Source organism: Schistocerca americana, chromosome 6 (assembly GCF_021461395.2).
Source record: "Schistocerca americana isolate TAMUIC-IGC-003095 chromosome 6, iqSchAmer2.1, whole genome shotgun sequence".
Classification (NCBI taxonomy): Eukaryota; Metazoa; Arthropoda; class Insecta; order Orthoptera; family Acrididae; genus Schistocerca; species Schistocerca americana.
In genome coordinates, this window is record NC_060124.1 from 484688384 (window position 1) to 484715061 (window position 26678).

General features: G+C 41.8%; 1 protein-coding gene across 1 annotated transcript in view; it reads left to right on the forward strand.

Moving 5' to 3' along the window:
- Positions 1-26678, forward strand: part of LOC124619923 (odorant receptor coreceptor-like) — a 39574-nt gene that overhangs the window by 6486 nt on the left and 6410 nt on the right. The window contains exons 3-5 of the mRNA XM_047146566.1: positions 7192-7291; positions 12947-13060; positions 21438-21593. Of these exons, the coding sequence (XP_047002522.1) occupies positions 7192-7291; positions 12947-13060; positions 21438-21593 (370 nt within the window). The remainder of the gene's footprint in view (positions 1-7191; positions 7292-12946; positions 13061-21437; positions 21594-26678) is intronic.

Genomic DNA, 26678 nt, shown 5'->3' on the forward strand with positions numbered 1-26678 from the left:
AAACGTTGGTATAAACAGTTTACAGAGGATGGGTGTTTGTGCAAAGGAAAAAGTTCTGGACGGCCGAGAACGAATGATGAAAATGTAGCACGCATCCAGCAAGCATTTGTCCACAGCCCAGGAAAATCGACTCACAGAGCTAGCAGAGAGCTGCAAATTCCACAACCAACTGTATGGAGAGTCCTACGAAAAAGGTTAGTTATGAAACCTTTTCGTCTGAAATTGGTTCGCCCGCATCTCGTGGTCGTGCGGTAGCGTTCTCGCTTCCCACGCACGGGTTCCCGGGTTCGATTCCCGGCGGGGTCAGGGATTTTCTCTGTCTCGTGATGGCTGGGTGTTGTGTGCTGTCCTTAGGTTAGTTAGGTTTAAGTAGATCTAAGTTCTAGGGGACTGATGACCATAGATGTTAAGTCCCATAGTGCTCAGAGCCATTTGAACCATTTTTTTTAAATTGGTTCAAGCACTGTCTGCAGCTGATAAGATTAAAAGAATCGATTTCTGTGATTTTTATCCTTGCTCAAATGGAAACAGATGAATCTTTCGTTTCAAAGATTGTGTTTAGTGATGAAGCAACTTTCCACACTAACGGGAAAGTCAACCGTCACAATGTCTGTATATGGGGCACTGAGAATCCGCGGGAAACAACTCAGTATGAACGTGACTCGCGTAAGGTGAACGTTTTCTGTGCCATTTCAGCCAATAAAGTTTTTGGTCCCTTTTTCTTCGAAGGTGCTACTGTAACTGGACTACAGTATCTGGAGATGTTAGAGAATTGGCTGTTCCCTCAGCTCGAACAAGAAGCACAACAATTCATATTTCAGCAGGATGGAGCGCCACCACATTGGCACTTATCTGAACGTCAACTACCCGAGGCGATGGATCGGCCGCCAGGCAGCCCGTGGCAGAGCACTTCATCACTGGCCTCCAAGAAGCCCTGATCTTACCCCCTGCGATTTTTTCTTATGGGAGTATGTTAAGGATATGGTGTTTCGGCCACCTCTCCCAGCCACCATAGATGATTTGAAACGAGAAATAACAGCAGCTATCCAAACTGTTACGCCTGATATGCTACAGAGAGTGTGGGACGAGTTGGAGTATAGGGTTGATATTGTTCCAGTGTCTGGAGGGGGCCATATTGAACATCTCTGAACCTGTTTTTGAGTGAAAAAAAACCTTTTTAAATACTCTTTGTAATGATGTATAACAGAAGGTTATATTATGTTTCTTTCATTAAATACACATTTTTAAAGTTGTGGTATTCATTTTGAATCACCCTGTATACCGGCAATATCCTTTTCCACCGATATAGCGATATCAAAATGGCTATATCGAGTGTCAATATTTTTTTTTTTTGTATCATATTTTTTCACAGTTTGCGGTATATATCTGAAGTACAATGGTAGAACACTCATTCTGGAAACGTCCCCCAGGCTGTGGCTACGCCATGTTTCCGCACATCCTTTCTTCCAGGAGTGCTAGTTTTGCGAGTTTCGCAGGAGAGCTTCTGTGAAGTTTGGGAGGTAGGAGACGAGGTGCTGGCAGAATTAAAGCTGTGAGGACGGGCCGTGAATCGTGCTTGGGTAGCTCAGATGGTGGAGTATTTGCCCGCGAAAGGCAAAGGCTCCCAGTTCGAGTCTCGGTCCGGCACACAGTTTTACTGTGCCAGGAAGTTTCATGTCAGTGCACACTCCGCTGCATTGTGAAAATCTCATTCTGGATATCTGATGTTGTTCTTTTGAAATTGTGGTGGAACATAATTTTACTCTCGCTGTGTCGAGTAGTCTTATTATTGTTTCAGCTTTCGTTACATCATATCTTTCACTTTGACTGTGTGCAGCAACTACATGTGGCACAAAATAAGAAGAAGTCCGATTGCAATCTGCGTTGTGGCGTGAATGGAATAACAAGATATCCGATGTGAAGAAATATCAGACCACTGGCGTTAAAAACAATTTCAACAATTTTTAACGCAGCTAGCGGACTATTCCTTCACATCGACATTCTTCAAAAACAGCTTCTGAAACTGATGAAGATAAATCTAAATGACAAGATTGGTCTTTCCGGTGGGCGGTCACGTGTGAGTGAAAACGGTGAAGCAATTGGTGCTCGCCTCTGCCGACAGAAACTGCAACTTTTGGATCACCATATAGTTTTCACACTACAACTGCTAGGTCACTGACTTTGGCAGAAATAATAAGAAAAATAAAAAAATGAATAAATAAAACAGGAAAATCGGCACGTAGTGCTCCGGAAAAATCCGATACGTGACGAAGCAGAACGACGGACCAACGGACGCCTTGTATTGTGCCATTTACACACAGTTACCATGGGTAGCAAAGTGGTTATCGCCAAGCGTGAACGTGCATCGATTTCCTTTCAGTTCTTGCTCTAATGGGAATAGGCAGGCTGCTAGCTTGCTGATGTACAGAATACCTAATAGTAAATCAATACTTAAATATACAGCTCTAAAACTGGCAGTATATTTGCAAATGTGCAGCCGATTTTTTTAAACGCAGATAGGTCGACATTTGTTCTGTCGATAATTGATATATCGATACTATTTTCAGTATTTTGAAGGCCAGTAGTAACATTTTTAAATATCGATATTCCGGATTCGAGAAATTTTCAAAAATATGAATAGTCCTAGTTTGTGTTTCCCACACTCCTTTACGCAGGGCCCCATTTTCCGCCTCATGAAATTCGATACGCATACAGTTACAATACGATCAAACACACACACACACACACACACACACACACACACACACACACACAACAAATTTTACACATTTCGCAGACAGGGGGTGCACACGACTCCCTCACCTAGGTAACTCACGACTATAGCGATAGTAAGGACATCGGGCTGCAAAGCTAAATAAATTAAAAACTGGCAAAACTTCAGTATGGCGGCGCCCGTATCTACAACGGGGTAAACGCTAACAAAAGGAAGAAGAACAAGATTTCTCATTTACGGCCGTACCCAGTAACCATGATTACAGTGTTAGGTCGCGATCGTTGACATCCATAAAATTCTTCTCAGATTGTATAGCTCTCTTTCAGACTTTGATTGTACTTACACTAGAAAAAGTTCGTACCATCCTATCAACAAATATATACGCAGCCCATTCCTTATTAAAACTACTTTTCCATTCCTATTCATCCGGCTGTAAGTCTCATTTTGCTCTGTAAAAAGTTATTTTTCTTCTTAATGAATTTTCACTCTGCAGCGGAATTTGGGCTAATGTGAAACATTTCCCCGGATTAAAACTGTGTGTCCTAACGAAACTAGAACCAGGAGCCTTCTTCTTTTCGCTGGCAGTGCTCTACGATTGAGCTATCCTCAAGCGTTTTACTACCGCCCGTGTAACATTACTTCCTCCAATACCTTACTTCTACATCTAAAAATTCACAGAAGTTCTCTTGCTTGGGTTGTGCAACTAGCACGTCTGGAAGAAAGGGCACTGCAGAGGAATGGCCACAGCTCAAGGGATTGTTTCCAGGATAACCATTCCCCCTGCAGTGGAGTGTGCGCTGATTTGAAACTTCTTGGCAGTTTAGACGGGTACGTTCTACCGAGATTCGAAGACGGAAACATTGACTTTTGTGGGTAAATGTTTATGTCTTCCAGGATACAATGTTAATAGGAGGAGAATTCAGGTTTGTGAAGATTAGATGCATCATCATCTTGAGGTTTGTCCCATGTTAGTGTTTCGCATTTCCATCTCCGATGGTCCAATGCTTCCTTTCTAATACGGCTGTTTGTGCTGCCTTCCTGTATATCGCCCAAGGTCTGAAGTCTCTTGCCCCTCCTTCCCTTCCACAGCTGCTTTTATGAGCGCCTCCTTTCTTTTATGTCCAGTCAAATGGATTTCTCCGCTCTCGCACCTAGCGGAATGGGACAGTGGTTACCATACTGGACTTGCATTCGACGGACGACGTTTCAAATGTGCGTGCGACCATCTTGATTTAAGTATTCAGTCAACCTCCTAAATTGCTTCAGGCAAATGCCGGGAAGGTTCCTTAGAAAGATCACTGCTGATTTTCTTCCTCATCCTTCTTTAATCCAATCTTCTGCTACATTTCTAATAATATTACTGTCGACGGGACGTTAAACTCTTATCATTCTTCTTTCCTTCTGCTCTCGTACTGTTCTCAGCACCTCCTCAATTCCCACCCGCACATCTCAAATGTCTCCTGCAGTGCTGTTTTTCCTCATTTCACACGTTTACACACCAAATATTTGTCCATATATCTGCAGAAAACTCAAATTCCTCTTTGGCCATTTCGATCCCGGTTTTCATTTTTGCGCAGCACTTTTAGCTGGCTTCTATATTAATGTGCACATGTTCTAATGTTTCTCTAATCATAATTAACCTTATCTTATTTTCCCTCATAATGGAATTATATTTGTTTCCCTTGCTCTTATTTTCATTCCGTACCGGCTTCCTTAAGCTCCAATGATCTGCACCATCACATGCACTTTTTCGCTCCCATATTCTTAGATCAAGTTAATTGACTAATTGGTAATTAATTGAAACCCTGAGCTGCCGACAGGTGTTGTTGATATACCTCGATGGGGACAGCTGAAAATGTGTGCCCCGACCGGGACCCGAAACAGGAATCTTCTGCGTACATGGCAGACGCTCTATCCATCTGAGCCACCGAGGACACAGATGAATAGTGCGAATGCAGTGAATAATCCGTTGCACACTTCCCGTGAGACCCACATTCCCAACTGTCCACAATTCTACATATGTATTGTACCTTATAGACATTTGCCCACCCACTCATTACTCGCGCACACTTTGGCGATTCCCGTAAGAGTTCGGGCAACCTGCGCGCATTCGCACAGTCGAAGGTCAGTGGCTGGGTAGCGTTTAACTATACAGGGTGTTACAAAAAGGTACGGCCGAACTTTCAGGAAACATTCCTCACACACAAAGAAAGAAAATATGTTATGTGGACATGTGTCCGGAAACGCTTACTTTCCATGTTAGAACTCATTTTATTACTTCTCTTCAAATCACATTAATCATGGAATGGAAACACACAGCAACAGAACGTACCAGCGTGACTTCAAACACATTGTTACAGGAAATGTTCAAAATGTCCTCCGTTAGTGAGGATACATGCAGCCACCCTCCGTCGCATGGAATCCCTGATGCGCTGATGCAGCCCTGGAGAATGGCGTATTGTATCACAGCCGTCCACAATACGAGCACGAAGAGTCTCTACATTTGGTACCGGGGTTGCGTAGACAAGAGCTTTCAAATTCCCCCATAAATGGAAGTCAAGAGGGTTGAGGTCAGGAGAGCGTGGAGGCCATGGAATTGGTCCGCTTCTAGCAATCCATCGGTCACCGAATCTGTTGTTGAGAAGCGTACGAACAGTTCGACTGAAATGTGCAGGAGCTCCATCGTGCATGAACCACATGTTGTGTCGTACTTGTAAAGGCACATGTTCTAGCAGCACAGGTAGAGTATCCCGTATGAAATCATGATAACGTGCTCCATTGAGCGTAGGTGGAAGAACATGGAGCCCAATCAAGACATCACCAACAATGCCTGCCCAAACGTTCACAGAAAATCTGTGTTGATGACGTGTTTGCACGATTGCGTGCGGATTCTCGTCAGCCCACACATGTTGATTGTGAAAATTTACAATTTGATCACGTTGGGATGAAGCCTCATCCGTAAAGAGAACGTTTGCACTGAAATGAGGATTGACACATGGTTGGATGAACCATTCGCAGAAGTGTACCCGTGGAGGCCCATCAGCTGCAGATAGTGCCTGCACACGCTGTACATGGTACGGAAACAACTGGTTCTCCCGTAGCACTCTCCATACAGTGACGTGGTCAACGTTACCTTGGACAGCAGCAACTTCTCTGACGCTGACATTAGGGTTATCGTCAACTGCACGAAGCATTGCCTCGTCCATTGCAGGTGTCCTCGTCGTTCTAGGCCTTGCCCGGCCGCGAGTCATAGGCTGGAATGTTCCGTGCTCCCTAAGACGCCGATCAATTGCTTCGAACGTCTTCCTGTCGGGACACCTTCGTTCTGGAAATCTGTCTCGATACAAACGTACCGCGCCACGGCTATTGCCCCGTGGTAATTCGTACATCAAATGGGCATCTGCCAACTCCGCATTTGTAAACATTGCACTGACTGCAAAACCACGTTCGTGATGAACACTAAACTGTTGATGCTACGTACTGATGTGCTTGATGCTAGTACTGTAGAGCAATGAGTCGCATGTCAACACAAGCACGGAAGTCAACATTACCTTCCTTCAATTGGGCCACCGAGCGAGGTGGCGCAGTGGTTAGACACTGGACTCGCATTCGGGAGGACGACGGTTCAATCCCGCGTCCGGTCATCCTGATTTAGGTTTTCCGTGATTTCCCTAAATCGCTCCAGGCAAATGCCGGGATGGTTCCTTTCAAAGGGCACGGCCGACTTCCTTCCCCGTCCTTCCCTAATCCGATGAGACCGATGAGCTCGCTGTCTGGTCTCCTTCCCCAAAAAACCAACCAACCAACCAATTGGGCCAACTGGCGGTGAATCGAGGAAGTACAGTACATACTGACGAAACTAAAATGAGCTCTAACATGGAAATTAAGCGTTTCCGGACACATGTCCACATAACATATTTTCTTTTTTTGTGTGTGAGGAATGTTTCCTGAAAGTTTGGTCGTACCTTTTTGTAACACCCTGTATATATGAAGATAGTAATTGTTCTCGAAAGAACAGATACCACTGATGACCGTGCAGCCGGTGCTCCCTGATAAAAGTTGCCACGCACAGGTGTATATATTTGACAACATTTGACGGTCGAAATTATTTTGCGATTTTCTCAATAACGCTTGAGAAGTACGCGCTATTGCTTACACATTTTGTTGTCCTAATGGAGTACTACGAGTGTAGGAAGTTTGCAGTAAATCCGCGTTCCAAACGTCGTGGCCTCCTCTTGTCAGAACGCTTCCTTGGTGCTGTGACTTTTTATCCGTCAGTGTAGTAGGAATTTCGTTTTTTAATCTAGAGTAACCACTGTGAAATTTCTTGTCTGTGAAACGGTGAGACAGAAATATTGATTAACTTTTTATTTTCTCTAAATATATATAAGAACGTAGCATCTAATTTCATTCTGGAGCAATGTGAGCTCTCATGGAATGAAATATTACTGTTACAGATGCACCGACGAGCTGGAGGGAGCGATGAGTAAATCTATCACGATTGTGCTGGTGGTTAGCACTTTTGTCATTTGTCTGAATGCTTTCGGATTTGTGGAGGTAAGCAGGTTACACGGTAAGCAATAGTATTTGAAAATGGTAAGGCTTTTAACTGCAGTAAAATTAGTAAAGTAGATGTCACAGGAGAGACAAAACGAAGAGTGTATTCGGATTTGTTTACTCAGAATACAGAGGTTAAATAATTTGAATCATGTTGAGGACTGATTTTCAAATACGACCATTCCACTTCAAACTATCTTTGTTTTACCTGAACCTTACAACTTAACTTAATAATTCCGTTACACAATCCCTGAAGGAGTCATACTGAATTATTACTGGATAAAACGTACTAGTGAATGTGCGTACAGTGTGGCCTCAAACTTTTACGTGGCTCATTGACCTCTATGTGGGTGACTCTGTGTCGTTCCTTTGAGCCTGTATCCCAACACGGTAAGATTCTAGAAATATCTCTGTAGCAAAAAACTGGGCAGCTGCGAATGGGACTTCTGCACTGTGGATTTCTTAGAAACTGAATCCATTCGGGAATCGAAGATTTCGATGATTTTTGCCTGTTATCGAGATTGATACTGGCAGGATATCGGTCCCCAGGGATTGCGAGACTTTCAACAATGTTTTAATATCAGGTTTGAAGTCTGATAATAGATGATAAAAGAAATATTTCTTTCGTGTGATATAATTACAAATTAACCATTTTCTGACTGTTTTCCTGTACTTGTACTGTAAAACCTTCTTTCTAGCCAAATTTTATAATTCCACTTCAAAGGGAAGTGCTCTATAGATTTTAGTGAGTGAGTGGGCCAGCATCAAAATGCTTGACATATGGTGCCATATCTTTTGATTGTGAACTTAAAAGATTAACGTTTTTATATCACTAAAAGATTATCGACCTCAGTATGTGAACTAAATTTCAACTTGATATAGGCGTATCTACGCGTTCCTGAGGAGAAAGGGGGTTTATGAGAGGGAGGGAGAGACAGACGGATGAATAATAAATGACAAAAAAAAAGTTTCCTTTCATATAGTTGCAAAATTCACAATTTTCGAATTTTTTCCTTTGGTTGTAGTTTGAAACGTTACTGATAAGCCAATTCCATGATTCTAAGTCGACGGGAAGTACCTTTTAGGTTCTGAGGAATGATTTTACGAATGTTGAAATATGTGACATATGGCCGTTACCTTTTGGTAGCACTGACATTAGATGCTTAACATTTCTTACACTGCCAAGTGACTACAGACCCTAGTATGTGACATCAATTTCAACGTAATATGTCTATAGTTCTTGAGAAAAAAGGGGCTTAACAGACTAACATACAGACAGATTGACAACAAATGATAACATATTTTTCCGTGCGATATAATTAGAACTTCACAATTTTCGGATTTTTTAAATTGTAAAGTAAAAAATTGGTTCTTGCCAGATTTCATGATTTTTGCTCATCAGAAGTACTCTATAGGTTTTGATGAATGAATTTGCGTGTCTCAAAATATGCGACGTAAACTGCCGTACCTTTTGACTACAATTACTTAGATACTTCACTTTTTTACAACGTCAGGGGACTGTAGACCTTAATATGTGAGATAAATTTCAACTTGTTACTTTACCCGTCCCTTAGAGAAATGGGACTTACACACTGTCGTACAACAAACCAAAAAATTTTTTTGTGTGATGATATAATTACAAATTTACAATTTTGGACTGCTTCTTTATTTGTATTGTGATACGTTGCTTCTTGTCAAATTTCATGTTTCTAGGTCACTGGGAAGTACCTTATAGGTTTTGATGAGTGAGTTTGTATCACAATATGTGACGTAAACTGCGCATCTTATGACGGCACTGATTTAGAAGCCGAAATTTATTACACCGCCTAGTGATAGCAGACCTTCGCATCTGACATAAATTTGAACTTGATACATCTCGTTGCTGAGAAAAGTAGGTCTTAACAAAGAGACACAGACAGTCCTACAAAAATGAAAAAGAAATAATTTTTTCGTCTGATGTAATTACAAATTACCAATTTTTGTATTTTTTTTCCTTTTCTCTTACTGTTAATACTTGCTTCATGCCAAATTTCATGATTCTTGGTCGACGGGAAGTATTCTAAATGGTTTGGTGTGAGTTTTTGAGTACAAAAATGGCCGTTTCTTTCGACTGCATTGGCTTAGAAGCTTACACCGCGAATGAGCCGTACACCTTAGTATTTGACATAAATTTGAACTTAACACGACAACATGTTACTGAGAAAAGGGGTCGTACCAGACGGAGAGACTGACAGTTAAAAAAACGGCAAAAATTTTTTTTCGTGAGATATAATTATAAATTAACAATTTTTGGATTTTATCCTTTACTTTTACTGTGAAATCTTGCTTCTTGGCAAATTTCATTCTAGGTCAACGGGAAGTACCCAATATATATTTTGATGAGTGAGTTTGTAAGTATCAAAATTTATGATATAGATGGTCCTATCTTTTGACTGCATTGACTTACAAGGTTATATTTTTTACACCACGAGCTTAGTAAGTGATATAAATTTCCACTTGAGACGTCTACCCATTCCTGAGGAAAGAGGTTCTTAACAGTCGGACAGACAGACAGACAATGAAATGGACAACATAATGGTCGTAAAAGGGTTCCGTTTTTCACAAATTGAGGTACATGACTCTAAAAAGAGACGAATCAGGTTAACTAAAACAGTTACGAAATGTAATTTATGCAAAATGGGATCATGAAACCGTGCATCAATTCTCGAAACGAGCTGTAAATCTCAAAGTGCGTTTCCAGACACCTAATATATTCGTCACGCAAATATTAGAGATCACCTCTGCCTGAACACAGTTAAATGACGAAACAGCTCGTGTCAGTGTTTGCGAGGTATTTCCATTCCTTTTCAGCAAATTGTTGAACAAAAAAAGAACCAAAGTAGTCATATTCTTATCAATGAAAATAGCCAAAACAGCGTCGTTTTTATTCAGTTAACTTAATTTTGTAATTCTAGACTAAACTGTCATGTGACTCGACAGTGAAAGTTCGGAAATAAGCTCAGAAGCGTGCTGGTTATTCAGAAGCCGGAAACACACACTCCAACACACTCACATTCGCAAATGACAGACTGAACACGCTAAGGTACATTCTTCTTCAAAGAAAAACCTCTCGAGTCCAGGTGGAACTGAACCCACGGACACTAAAATATGGTCTAGAAGATAGAACAGTTATTAAATTCAAATACAGTGACATGTAATTATCATATTTATTAATTCAAGAACTTATAACATGAAATGGTTCGTAAATCAAATGGCTCTGAGCACTATGGGACTCGACATCTGAGGTCATAAGTCCCCTAGAACTTAGAACTACTTAAACCTAACTAACCTAAGGACATCACACACACCCATGCCCGAGGCAGGATTCGAACCTGCGACCGTAGCAGTCCCGCGGTTTCAGACTGCAGCGCCAGAACCGCTAGACCACCACGGCCGGCATGAATCATTATACCAAAATTACGCATGGTGTACTCTCATGCCTAGCTTCGATTATAAAACAGTCACTTCCATCTTCTTCAGTATTACGGTTTAAAGCAGTTGAATAAACCGAGCTATTTAATCTTCCAAACTTTTCTTTAGTAGACATAGTATGGTTACAACACTTAGAGGAGGGAATTCACTAGCTATTTTTGAGTTCATTCTATTTCTAACTTGTGTTTTTGCTGCATACACAACGTTGAACATTTTTTTCCATTATAATATTAGATGTACTTAGTGACATTAGCAGTAATACAAATGCAGATAACTCTCTGAAAATTAAACAGCGTCCAGGATTTATATGGTGCAATACTATTAGCCAAAATTTGTATTCACTTGTCAAAATGTCGCGTCCTAATAGCACAGTTAACCTGATCGATGGAGTTACATTGACACTAAGTAACATCCGTATCATTTGTTATGTAAATATGTACAAATAGCAAATCTTTGAAATTTATTTTGGATGCTTGTGACAGGCATATCTTAGGACTGACGTACTGGAGTGTCTTAAAATGATTCAAATTTGTATGCAACTATGATAGGTCGCTAAATTAACATCCTAACGTATTGCTTTGCTTTGTTCTGCAACTGACGCAACATGCTTTCTCTGAGCTGAATTGTGACAAGTCTGGACCTAGTTCAATATTCTCATTATCTGCATACACTAGATCGTTATCAAAAGAACCATTTATTTTTTGTAATCCATTCTGCACACAAACAGGTTTGAAAATCATTCTAGCTAAAAAAGATGAACATTTTAACATTATCTTTTTTATTTTATTTATTTATTGTTTTGGGTCATCTTTCTTCTGTGTAGTTTGAGGCAGCGCGCCACTAATTCCTCTCCTGTGATAACGTCTTCATATCGCAGTAGCACTTGCACCCTACGTCCATAATTATTTGTAGAATGTATTCCAGTCTCTGTATTTCCCTAGAGTTATTACCCTCTATACCTCGCCTTAGTACCATAGAGGTTATTCCAAGACGTCTTAACGTATATCCTAGCATCCTGTCCCATCTTCGTATCAGTGCTTTTAACATTTTGATTTCCTCTGTAATTATTATCTTGTGATTCACCTAATTTTCACCATTCTTCTGTAGCACCACATACCAAACGCTTCGACTGTCCTTTGTTCCAATTTCCCACCATCCATGATTCACTACCATACAATGCTGCCCTCCAAACGCACATTGTTATAAATTTATTCCTTTTCTCAAATTGAGGATAAATTCACTTCGAGTAAACTTCTCTTAGCCAGAAATTTCCTCTTTGATCGAGCTAGTCTGCTTTTTATGTTCTCCTTGCTTCGTCCGACATGCGTTACTTTGCTTCGAAAGTAGCAAAATACTTTAACTTTCTCTGCTTCGTGATCACCAATTACAATGTTGAGTTTCTCGCCTTTCTTATTTCTGATACTTTCCATTACTATTGCCTTTTTCCAGTTTACTCTCAATCAGTGTTCTGTATTTCTTAGACTGTTAATTCCACTCAAAAGATTTTGTAATTCGTCTTCACTTTCAATGAGGATAGAAATGTCATCAGCGAATCTTATCATTGATATCTTCTCACCCAACATTTTAATCCTAGTCTTGATGTTTTCTCTTATTTCCATCATTGCTCCTTCGATGTATAAATTGAACACTAGGCATGAAAGGCTGCATCCCTCTCTTGCACCCTTTCTAACACGAGCACTTAGTTCTTGGTCCTCCAGTCTTGTTCCCTTTTGGTGCTAGTACATGTCAGCGGAACGTTAAATCCAGTCTTCCTTCCTTTTCCTTCATGTTTACGACCGCTACAGCATGCATTGAAAGGAAACATGATTTACATCCTCTTCGTGGCGCCACTAGCGCCACTCTTAGGCAATGGCGTGAAATTTGAATAGACAGCGTGTTTTGAAACACAACTACCAACTTTAGATTCTGTCACACAACCCTTGTTGGTGTTGTGATTTTTTTCCGACAGTGTATTAGTCAACAACTTCTGCTACGTGTGCCAAAATATCATAAAGAATATCATGTGCCTCATTTAGAATATTTCATTTATTTTGCTTGTAACCAAAGGCAATGCGGTGAAAAACGTGTTGTTGTTAAATTAAATAAAACATATCGTAGTGAGTCGCGAACTGTTTGTAACTTTATTTCAAACTCGTTTTTCCATATTTTGCCTTCGTTTGACAGATGTTCCAGGGAGCTGCATCACGAGGATCGGTTGTGAAGAGGATAGTTGGTTTCCTAGTCTACTTGGCGCACAATGGCCTCTTCTGCTTCCTCGGACAGGCAGTCACTGACCAGGTATGTGGAAGGGTCAATTTCGGCACGTATAACGATCACAATATGGCTTATCATTTTAACGCTTCAGTTCTTCATTGTTTTAATATGCAATGCATTATCTAAAGCTGAATTTTGATAGCTATTGCCCTGTTTAACAAACGTATCTTGGAAAGGAAACACAAATGCACGATCAGATTTAGCTGAATTCATTTTTGTTCTATGAATTGTTGTATAGAGACCGGTTGCCCACCACTGCAAAACAGTTCCTATTTAAAAAAAAGCAAGATTATAAAGTTACTTGCAGACTACAGTATAATTAAAAGAATGCACCTGGGCCTGATTTTATCAACTCAGCTAGATGACACAAGGGATTACTTTGAAATTCAACAGTTAATTCACTAATACATAACTTTACTGTATCACCAGCAATAACCTCAGCAAATCTAGCAGGTTGCGAAATACACAAAAACTGACTCAAAACGTCACTCGCAATCCGTGACTAAACGATCAGTTAGTTCTACAGTGTGTATTTGATATTTCCCTATAAAGGCTTTAGCAGCTCCATGCTCTCATCTGTGGATTGTCACGATGTTAACTGGACTCGGAAAATAATCGAAGTTCCAACACTTGCACGACACGGCCACTTGCCGCGCAGCAAACTAATCGCACACAATCTTTACAATCTGTCATCTCACTCTTTCTGCAGTGGACGTACTGTAAAAAGCATGAAAACAGCTGCATGTGGCCAAAGCTATCCGGACAATCGAATGAAAGCGCTGGGAGCGGCGTCAGGTGTACGTCCCAGGAATATACAGCATTGTGCAGGATGTACGAAAGTACACTGGCAATACTTAGTATGTTGTGCAGAACACCTATGCGTAAATTTTCTAGGGAGGTATTCCTGCCCCATAATATACAGTTTTAGCACCGTGAGACCTCGAAAGTTGAGAACGGCACCGTCAAAGTTGCTTCGGATCGTGTTTGATATTTTAATTAGCTATGCGAGCCCATTATATACAACTTATGCGTGTGACCACAGAAGTAATGCTTTTAGCTGAACGCTACTTGTGTGTACACTTTATAATAACCACAATTTGTTAATTACATACAGCATTTACAATTATTTTACACCAGTTTATAGATTATTTTTGTCACTAATAACTTGATTATTATCCCTTATTGCAGATATATATTTTCATTTCATATGGAAAGATTAAGCCCTTCATACAGTCGAGAAATTAAGACACCACTTAATAACCATTCGGGAAGAGTGGCAACAAAATACCAAATAGATCCGTTGTTCGGACTTGCATATACTGAAACAGCAACAATTCTAAATGGCCTATCTGGGCTGAAAAAAGCGGAAAACACGACTTCGACTCCTGGTCCGGCACATGCAAGCGTGTCCTAACATCGTTATTCTTAACGACACAAGCACTACTATATCATATTCCAATTAAAAAATGTCCTCCCCTGTACGGGAATTACATAATATGTGTACGAGAAGAGACTGTCAGGCAGAAACGAAGAACATGGAAGTTTCGGTCTAGCCGAGGGTCCTGAACAGATAACCAAAGCCTGAAACGCGGGTATGAGTCTCGGGCGGGCACAAATTTTCATTGTCATCATTCCCTTACACAGCTGATGGTTGTTAGTGTTCGAAAATGCGAATACGTTTCACATATTCCATAACCGCTGCCGTCACCGCAGTGCCTGTCCCTTCGGACATTCTTGCATGTCAGAATGAACATTGCAGAGTTATTCTTAATAACACAGGCATTGAAATATCACTGGAAAACTAATATTTAACATCCTGTCGACATCGAGGTCATTAGAGACCGAGCACAAGCAGAAAGAAACAATCCAGGCATTTACTTAAGCGAACTATGGAAATCACCGAAAATCTCAATCTGTATGACCGGATGGAGATTTAATCTACCGTGAGTTCCTTCTACACTTCAGGTCGAAGTTCAGGAGTAAATGACGTAAGCTCTTTGAAAATAAATGATAATGTATCTTCGTATCGAAAATTCACTAATACTTCCATCAAGTCTGTACTAAATCGAATGTATACGATTTTAACGCACAGATTCTGCTATAAATATTAACTTTATCAATTTAGTTCACTCAAACTGTACACTCTTCCTAGAAGTCAGCAACCACAGCGAATCAATGAGTTTCCTATTGCAAACCATAACAGAAATAAACCTGCTAACTCTCAAATTTTCACACTGTGTTTAGTGACTAAGTATATCTGTCAGAATATTACGAAGGTAAATTCTCAGCAGGCTTGTGTCTGTAAGTAAAATACTTGTAATACGCCAGTGGTATTACGACTTTGATTAAAAATCCAATTTTCAACTTACCTAACAAAAACTCGGAGAAAAATCATATAAATTGTACATTAATATCTCCACTTTATGCTCGCCGCTTACTGTTCCTTTTCTAAGAAGACTTTACCGAACTGTTCAAAGCAAAGTCATGACATCCTTTCTGAATGACGATTCGACCCCATCTCCTCAATAGGTTAATACGCACAGTCAAGCAACTGTCTCCAGAAAGGTAAATCGTTATCATGTGCATTGGTGCTGCCCTCACGTAGTTGGTTACTTTCCCAGCTCGACCAGTCATTATTCTTTAAATAAATTTAGTATCCTGACAAGTTATAGCGAAGAAGCGTTCACGTGTGTGAAAGACTGAAGTCAACATATTACTTTCTCGACATAAATAGCAGTTGATTTAAAAAATGCCATTCGTCAAGTGTATGTGATGTACTGTATGATTGCACAACATTATGCACAATTTTATACGTACTGACGTATTAACAATTTTTATATGTGTTCTTGACGTACACTCTTCACGCACTACACAGAACATTCTCATAGCGTAACAGCTGTATATCACCGACGAGAAACAACTTTTTCACCTCAAAATGTTCCGAATGAATGATTATTACAAGCAGTTACCTGACATATGACTGACATATTGAGAAGAAATTGTATCCGGGCATCTCTTTTACCACAAGTGAGGTGCGTTTGTTTATTCTGAGTCATCTGTCTTCTGACGGGTTTGACGCGACCGCCGCGAATTTCTTTCCTGGGCATCTCCTATTAATCTCGTAGTAGCACTTATACCCAAAGTCCCCAGTTATTTGTTGGATGTACTCAAATCTCTGCTTCCCCTGCAGTTTTTAGTCTCTGGAGTTCACTCTATTACCATGGATGTTATTCGCTGAAGACTTAACACATCTCCTATCATTCTGACCCTTCTTCATGCAAGGGTTTTTCATATGTTTCTTTCTTCGCCGATTCTATGGAGGATTTCTATTCCCTGTCTAATTAGTCCACCTTATTTTCAACATTCTTCTGTAGCACCATATCACTAGCGCTTCGATTCTCTTCTGTTCCGTTTTCCCCACTGTCCTTGATTTACTAGCAAACAATATTGTGCTCCACATCCACAATCTCAGGAATTTCTTCCTCAAATTACCGACAATGTTTGACACCAGTAGACTTCTTTTGGCTAGGAATGCTCTCTTTGCCTGCGCTTGTCAGCTTTTTATGTCCTCCTCGTTTTCTACGTCATGGATAAGTTTGCTTCCAATGTAGCAGAACTCCTTACCTTGGTCTGTTTCATGATCCTCAATTTTCTCTCATTTCTGCTACATCTAATTACAACTGTGTTTTTCCGATTTACTCTCTTTCCATATTTTACATTCATTAAACTGTTGATTCCGTCCGCCTGTAACTCTTCTTCGCATTAACTGAGGACAGCAATATCATCAGCGAATCTTATCATTGATATCCTTCGACCTGAATGTTAATCCAACACTGAACGTTTCTTTTGTTTCCGTCATTGTTACTTCGATGTAGGTATAGCTTATACAGCAGGAACGAAAGATTGCGTCCCTGTCGTACATTCTTTTTAATCCGAGCACTTCGTATTTTGCCTTACCATCCCTCTGGTTAAGTTGTATACTGTATGTTACCATCTTTCCCTACAGCTTATTAGTATTATTCTCTGAATTTCGAATATTTTTCTCCATTTTACATTATCGAACGCTTTTTATAGTCGACGAATGCTACGTGTGCGTCTTGATAATCCGTCAAACTTGCTTACATTAACAAGAGCAACATGACAAATGCCTCTCTGGTATCTTTACCTTTCCTAAAGCCAAACTGAAAACTTGAATCTCATTTCAAAAAGGTACTCCACTCTTACAACAATAGCTGGCGATGACTTCAATCTACCCTCGATGTATTGGCGATAGTACATACTTAAAATCGATGGTAGGCATAAATCGTCGTCCGAAATCGTCTGATTGTATTCTTCGAAAATACTAGTTCAGGAATCCATTCGAAGTGTGAATGTTGCGAAAACGTACTTGACGCCTTAGCAGCAAATAATACTGAGCAAATAGGAAGTATCATGATGCATACATGGATTAGTGACGACAAAGTTGTTGTAGTGAACCTAAATAACGTAACATCAAAACCCGCCAAAAAAAACACAAAATACATCTATTTAAAACTGCAGATAAAAATTTGCTTGACGCCTTCCTAAGAAACAGTCTCCACTCCTTCCAGACGCATTATGTAAACGTAGACCACATGTGTTTTAAAATTAAAGAAGTAGTAGCGGCGACAGTTAACAGACGTATACCAAATAAATTAGTAATAAATGGTACTGATCCCTCCTGGTACACAAAACGGTCCACAACACTGTTGCAGAAACAACGAAAAAGGCATGCCAAATTTAAAAGAATAAAAAAAGCAATATTGGAGATGTTTCACAGAAGCTCGAAATTTAGCCCGAACTTCGATGCGAGATACTTTTTCACTATGAAACTCTCTCTGTCCATAACGAAAAACTGCCTCGAAATCTGGTAGAAAATCCAATGACTTTCTGGTCGCATGTTAAAGTACAACAGCGGAAAGACACAATCAACACCTTCACTGCGCAATAACAATGGTGATGTCACTGATGATAACGCCTCTAAAGTTCAGTTACCAAAAGGGGGTTTTCCGAAATTCCTTCAGCAAAGGTGGAGTAGTAAATATTGCAGAATTCGAATCAAGCCCAGCTGCAAGAATGACTAACTTAGAAGTAGATATCCTCGTTGTGGCAAAGCAGCTTAAATCACTTAAAACAGGCAAGGCTTCCGGTTCAGATTGTATACCAGTCATGTTCCTTTCAGAGTATGCTGATATAATTGCTCAATCCTCAGCAGTCATATGCTATCTCTTGGCGGTAGAACGAACTGTACCTAAAATGCACAAGTCACACCCGTATCAAAAAAAGGGCACACGAGTAATCTGCTGAATTATAGACCCACATCGCTAATATCGGTTTGCAGTCGGATTTTGGAACATATAACATTATGAGCTACCTCAAAGAAAACCACTTGTTGACAGTCAATGTGAATTCTGAAACTATCGTTCTCGTGAAGCGCGACTAGCTCTTTACTTTCACGAAGTAATGAGCACTAATGTCAGGAGAGTAACATCTAATCAAATGCGTGCCCTTGGAATATCATCTCAGTTATGTAACTGGATTAGTGATTTCCTCTCAGAATGGTCAAAGATCTACATCTACGTCTACATCTACATCCATACTTCGCAAGCCACCTGACGGTGTATGGCGGAGGGTACCTTGAGTACCTCTATAGATTTTCCTTTCTATTCCAGTCTCGTATTGTTCGTGGAAAGAAAGATTGTCGGTATGCCTTTGTGTGGGCTCTAATCTCTCTGATTTTATCCTAATGGTCTCTTTGCGAGATATACGTAGAAAGGAGCAATATACTGCTTGACACCTCGATGAAGGTATGTTCTCGAAACTTCAACAAAACCCGTACCGAGCTACTGAGCGTCTCTCTTGCAGAGTCTTCCACTGGAGTTTATCTATCATATCCGTAACCCTTTCGCGATAACTAAATGATCCTGTACCGAAGCGCGCTGCTCTCCGCTGGATCTTCTCTATCTCTTCAGTCAACCCTATCTGGTACGGATCCCACACAGGTGAACAGTATTCAAGCAGTGGGCTAACAAGTGTTCTGTAACCTACTTCCTTTGTTTTCAGATTGCATTTCCTTAGGATTCTTCCAATGAATCTCAATCTGGCATCTCCTTTACCGACGATTAATTTTATATGGTCATTCCATTTTAAATCATTCCTAATGCCTACTCGCAGATAATTTATGGATTTAACTTCCAGTTGCTGACCTGCTATATTGTAGCTAAATGATAGAGGATCTTTCTTTCTATGTATTTGCAGCACATTATACTTGTCTACATTGAAATTCAATTGCCATTCCCTGCACCCGCGTAAAACAAAAGTAATGTGTGGCGTTCCTCAAGGAAGTGTTATAGGCCCCCTGATGCTCCTAATTTGTACAAAAGATTGAGCATATAATCTGAGTAGACCATTTAGCAGATCTTCTTAAGTCAGCAGATTACCAAAACCAACTGCAAAATGCTTTAGACAAGATATCGATATGCTGCGAAAAGTGACAGTTGACACTAAATAATGAAAAGTTAGATGTCAACATGAGTTCTAAAAGGAATATGCTAAATTTCGGTTAGATGATAAATCAGACAACTATAAGGGTTGCAAATTGAACGGAATACTTACGGATTAGAATTCCTAATAACTTCAGTTGATACGATCAGACAGATAATGTTACGGATAAAGCAAACGAAAGACTGCGGTCTATTGGCAGAACACTTAGAAAATGCAACAGGTCTACTAAAGAGCCTGCTTGTACTACGCATGTCCGTCCTTTACCGGAGTACTGTTGCAATACGGGATCCTTACCGGATAGGATTGATGGCGGACAACGGAAAAGTCCACAGAAGGGCAGCTCGTTTTGTAGTATAGCGAAACAGGGGAGAAAGTTTCAAGGATATGATACGCAAAATGGTGAGGAAATCATTGAAAGAACGACAGTTTTCGTTGCGAGGCGATCTTCTCATGAAATTACAATCACCAACTTCCTCTTCAGAGTGTGAAAATATTTTGTTGATGCCCACCTGCTTAGGGAGGAATGTTCATGAGAATGAGAATGAGAGAAATCAGAGCTTTTTTCCTTTATTGTTATTTTCATACCTTATACAGGTAAGCTGGCAGCGGCAAACTACGCCGCTCTTCGGCCACATATAAGACAATCGGTACATACGGAGACATCGAAAAACAAACATAGTCGATAAACAACAGTAGACAGAGAAAATTAAAATACATGGAGCCGTTCACGGGCGCAATGTCCAAATAAGAAACGTTCAGAACGTGGACACGAACAGACATGACATGACACATGTGAACGATGGAGTACAAACGACGAAACACTGAAACACGAACACGAAGGCACTCACAAACACTGTCGACGATCTCCAGCACACGAATGTTCACTCGAATGTTCACCGTTCATGAACGAATCCGGAGACTTGCCAAAGGGGAAAAGGTGGGGGAGAAGGAAGAGGGGGAGGGTGTAGATGCCAGTGGTAGAGGAGCAGGGAGGGGGAGGAAAGAACTAGGGGGGTAAGGGAAGCCCGAGGGAGAGGAGGGATGAAGGAAAAGAGGAGAGAGAGAAGGGAGAAACACTGGGGGTGGAAGGGGACGATCAAAGTTGGTAGGAGCGGTAGATGGAGGGGATGAGGCCATCATCAGGGAGGGGGAGCTGGCGGAAGCCACAATGGGGATGGTATGGAGAGTGGAGAGATGGAGAGCAGGTGGGGGAATACAGATGTGGCAGCAGATGGGGGTGGGAAAGGATGGGAGAGACAAGCAGGTGAGGGGGATTAAGTTTATGGGAGGTGTAGAGAATCCGTATCCATTCAAGGAAAAGGAGGAGGTGCAGGAACGGAATAATGTCATACAGGATCCACTTGGGGGAGGGGAGGCAGATGTGATAGGTGAGGCAGAGCACATGGCGATCCAGGATTTGAAGAGATTTGTAAAAGGTAGGAGGGTCGGAGATCCAGGCAGGATGGGCATAGCAGAGGATAGGGTGGATGTGAAGGATGGTGGAGGGGTCCAGACCCCATGTGCGGCCAGGAAGGAGCTTGAGGAGATGGAATCGGGAGTGTGCATTGGCTTGGATTGTCTGGAGATGAGGGGTCCAGGAGAGGCGAAGGTCAAGGGTGACGCCAAGATATTTGAGGGTGGGGGTGAGGGTGAGAAATCCGAGCTTGCACGGAAAGTGTTAAGTGTTCTTCTTTCCCACGTGCTCTTCGAGAGTGGAACGGTAGAAGAATAGCTTGAAAGTGGTTCGATGAATTCTCTGCCAGACGCTCGATTGTAAATTGCAAATTAATCATGTAGATGTGTATGTAGATCTCGAATATACCAAAGCTGACTCTGTCTCTTTGTGTGTGTGTGTGTGTGTGTGTGTGTCGTGTTGCAGAGCGAGCGCCTGCCGCACTCGGCGTTCGGCTGTGGTTGGCCAGACGCTAACCCTCCGTTCAAGAGGTCGCTCATGATCATGATGCAGCAGACGTCGCGCCCGCTCATCATACGTGTGGGCAAGTTGTTCACCCTCTCCAGCAACACGTTCATACAGGTAATCATTTCAGGATTGCAGTCGAGACTCAATTACTCGTATGGTGACTGGTCTACTGACGCTGCTTTAGTCTGCGATCATTACAAGGCACATAATTTTCTACATATCTAATAACATCTCTCACTTGTTATGGAAACAGTTGAAGTCGCGATTCATTTAGCGGCTGGGCGCTTTCCCTGTTCCGTAAAGTTTTCCCACTCACCTTCCGGTATGTTCTTCTTCAGCGAATCACTCCTCACGTCGCGCGAAGTATAATCTTGCTCAGTTGCAAGGCTAAGGCGATGAATGAACTCTATCGTACGTTTCACCAGAGCGCGAGTACCTAACGTTTTCAGTTCACGTATAACTACTGAAAGAGACGAAATCAGTTCTGGAGGCACTAATACGCACTGCTGACACAACAATCGTGGGATAGCTCCTAATATCGTGTAGAACCTCCTTCCGCCCGTCGTGATGCAGCAAATCGATATGGCATCGACTCAACAAGTCGTTCGAGAACACCTGCAGAAATATTGAGCCTTGCTGGCTCTACAGCCGTTCATAATCGCGAAAGCGTTGCAGGGGGTCTCCGTGGTCAAATAATTCGTTCGAATTGTCCAGAATAGTGGCCGGGTAACATGGTGCATTGTCGTCCATAAGAATTCCATCGTTGTTTGGGAACATGAAATCCATGAATGGCTCCAACCGCAAGTTGCCTAACATAACTACTTCCAGTCAGTTATAGGTTCAGCTGGACCAGAGGACCCAAGCCATTCCTTGTAAGCATAGTCCATACCATTACGGTTCCACCACCAGCTTGCATAGTGTCTTTGTTGATAACATGGGTCCATAACTTCGTGAGGTCTGCGCCACACTCGAACCCTATGATCAGCTCTTACCAATTGAAATCGATACTCATCTGATCAGGCAATGGGTTTCCAGTCTACGAGCAGACAACGCACTTACGATGGGAAACCCATCGTCACCTCTTTTCGCCAGTTTGTTTACAGAAGATTTCGAGAAACATGTGTTGAAATCGCCGGCTTTATGACCCGCGTGTTCCCTTTTCCAGATGTGTAGACCATACCTTTGTTGTTTGGCCTCTTGGTGGTGGCAATTTTAACGACCTTTGTTTCACTATGGAGGTGAAAAGGAATGGCTGTCTTCCCTGCCTCGATGTGGTGGTCAGGAGGAGGACGGATGATACGTTGGGACATGCAGTTTGTAGGAAAACTACTCACACTGCCTTGTATCTGCAGTCTGATAGTCGCCACCATCCGGCTCAATGTGAAGGGGTAATTCTTACCGGTGTTCAAAGGTAGTACCAAAAATTTAGTACTCCCGGCACATACTTGACAATGAGGATCTCGGAATACTGAATTTTCTAAGATTTCCTAAATGGAAAACCCCATGCGTCTAGCTCCAACTCCAACTCCACGTTCGAAGTCTGTTACTTCCGGTCGTGCGGCCATAATTACCTCCTAAATTTTTCTGAGTACAAACGACAGCTACACCAATTCATTGCCCTTTCATACCTTGTGTACGTTGAAGACGGTAAGAGCTGACAAGTGCGAGAACTATCGCACAATCAGCTTAACAGCTCATGCATCGAAGCTGCTTACAAGAATAATATACAGAAGAATGGAAAAGAAAATTGAGAATGCGCTAGGTGACGATCAGTTTGGCTTTAGGAAAAGTAAAGGGACGAGAGAGGCAATTCTGACGTTACGGCTAATAATGGAAGCAAGGCTAAAGAAACATCAAGACACTTTCATAGGAATTGTCGACCTGGAAAAAGCGTTCGACAATACAAAATGGCGCAAGCTGTTCGAGATTCTGAAAAAAGTAGGGGTAAGCTATAGGGAGAGACGGGTCATATACAATATGTACAACAACCAAGGGGGAATAATAAGAGTGGACGATCAAAAACGAAGTGCTCTTATTAAGAAGGGTGTAAGACAAGGCTGTAGCCTTTCGCCCCTACTCTTCAATCTGTACATCGAGGAAGCAATGATGGAACTAAAAGAAAGGTTCAGGAGTGGAATTAAAATACAAAGTGAAATGATATCAATGATTCGATTCGCTGATGACATTGCTATCCTGAGTGAAAGTGAAGAAGAATTAAATGATCTGCTGAACGGAATGAACACTCTAATGAGTACACAGTATGGTTTGAGAGTAAATCGGAGAAAGACGAAGGTAATGAGAAGTAGTAGAAATGAGAACAGCGAGAAACTTAACATCAGGATTGATGGTCACGAAGTCAATGAAGTTAAGGAATTCTGCTACCTAGGCAGTAAAATAACCAATGACGGTCGGAGCGAGGAGCACATCAAAAGCAGACTCACTATGGCGAAAAAGGCATTTCTGGCCAAGAGAAGTCTACTAATATCAAATACCGGCCTTAATTTGAGGAAGAAATTTCTGAGGATGTACGTCTGGAGTACAGCATTGTATGGTAGTGAAACATGGACTGTGGGAAAACCGGAACAGAAGAGAATCGAAGCATTTGAGATCTTGTGCTACAGACGAATGTTGAAAATTAGGTGGACTGATAAGGTAAGGAATGAAGAGGTTCTACGCAGAATCGGAGAGGAAAGGAATATGCGGAAAACACTAATAAGGAGAAGGGACAGGGTGATAGGACATCTGCTAAGACATGAGGGAATGACTTCCATGGTACTAGAGGGAGCTGTAGAGGGCTGAAACTGGAGAGGAAGACAGAGATTGGAATACGTGAAGCAAATAATTGAGGACGTAGGTTGCAAGTGCTACTCTGAGATGAAGAGGTTAGCACAGGAAAGGAATTCGTGGCGGGCCGCATCAAACCAGTCAGTAGACTGCTGACAAAAAAAAAAAAAAAAAAAAAAAAAAAAAAAAAAAAAAAAAACGCGATACTGCCGACATCTGTATAAGGGCATATTGCTATCCCATGACTTCTGTCACCTCAGTGTATTGCATATTTCAGTTATACAGCTTCACCACCAAGTCAGAATCTATTTATAACATTGCGCTTTCCTTTGACACTTTAGCACTCATTCGTATAACACTATTTAGCAAATACCGCTGACCTTACCCGAAAAAGTACATACACAGCAGCAGCTGTCAACAAACCAGGAAAGTTCACTGTAACTATCGCTCCATATACCACATGGAGTTTCTACTCAAATTACCTCAGTCACGAAGTCACTTAACTCTCTAAAATGACGTAATACACATCCCCATGCTCCACATACTATTCCCGAAGCTATACCAAGTAGAGAAACTAAACAGAATTAACCTTTTCAACAGAGAAATGTGCCGAAAGCTTTACATGTCTCGAACACGGATGGGCACCATCTGCCTTCTAGTCACACGCAAACGCCCGTGCATTGAACGAAACACGTGGCAGCTCTCTCCCTTCTGATTGGCTACTGAAAACTATAGCCAATCTGATTCCCTTTCTTCCAGAACTCTAATTGGTCTACCAATTACCAGCAACATTACTATGTGTTAAAATGGACAGAGCTGAAATTAAGAATCGCCTCAAATTGAAATTATAAACCTCTATACTGTTTGAGTGCAGAAATCACCCCTGTGGAAGTGATTCAGACACATCGTACTAGGAATTTGCTATGACGCTCCTACACAGACACACACACACACACACACACACACACACACACACACACACACGCACACCCTATAAATCATTACATTATCATTTAGCCCGGTTCCACACACATAGCCGTCTCATACATGACTGGCCATTAAAATTGCTACACCAAGGAGAAATGCAGATGATAAACGGGTATTCATTGGAAAAATATATTATACTAGAACTCACATATGATTACATTTTCACGCAATTTGGGTGCATAGATAACGAGAAATCAGTACACAGAGCAACCAACTCTGGCCGTAATAACGGCCTGATACGCCTGGGCATTGAGTCAAACAGAGCTTGGATGCTGCCCATGCAGCTTCAACACGATACAACAGTTCATCAAGAGTAGTGACTGGCGTCTTGTGACGAGCCAGTTGCTCGACCACCATTGACCAGACGTTTTCAGTTGGTGAGAGAGCTGCAGAATGTGCTGACCAGGGCAGCAGTCGCACATTTTCTGTATCCAGAAAGGCCCGTATAGGACCCGCTACATGCCGTCGTGCGTTGTCCTGCTGAAATGTAAGGTTTCTCAGGAATCGAATGAAGGGTGGAGCCACGGTTCGTAATACATCTGAAATGTTACGTCCACTGTTCAAAGCGCCGTCAGTGTGAACAAGAGGTGACCGAGACGTGTAACCATTGGCACCCCATACGATCACGCCGGGTGGTACGCCAGTATTTCGATGACGAATACAAGCTTCCCATGTGCGTTCACCGCGATGTCGCCAAACACGGATGCGACCATCATGATGGTGTAAACAGAACCTCGATTCATCAGAAGAAATTACGTTTTGCCATTCGTGCACCCAGGTTCGTCGTTGAGTACACCATCGCAGGCGCACCTGTCTGTCATGCAGCGTCAAGGGTAACTGCAGCCATGGTCTACGAGCTGACAGTCCATGCTGCTGCAAACGTCGTCGAACTATTGGTGAAGATGGTTGTTGTCTTGCAAATGTCCCCATATGTTGACTTAGGGATCGAGACGTGGCTGCACGATACGTTACAGCCACGCGGAAAAGATGCCTGTCATCTCGACTGCTGGTGATACGAGGCAGTTGGGATCCAGCACGGCGTTCCGTATTACCCTCCTGAACCCACCGATTCCATATTCTGCTAACAGTCATTGGATCTCAACGGACGCGAGCAGCAATGTCGCGATACGATAAACCGCAATCGCGATAAGCTACAATCGGAAACGTGATGGTACGCATTTCTCCTCCTTACACGAGGCATCACAACAACGTTTCACCTGGCAACGCCGGTCAACTGCTGTTTGTGTATGAGTAATTGGTTGGAAACTTTCCTCATGTCAGCAAGTTGTAGGTGTCGCCACCGGCGCCAACCTTGTGTGAATGCTCTGAAAAGCTAATCATTTGCATATCACAGCATCTTCTTCCTATCGGTTAAATTACGCGTCTGTAGTACGTCATCTTCGTGGTGTAGCAATTTTAATGGCCAGT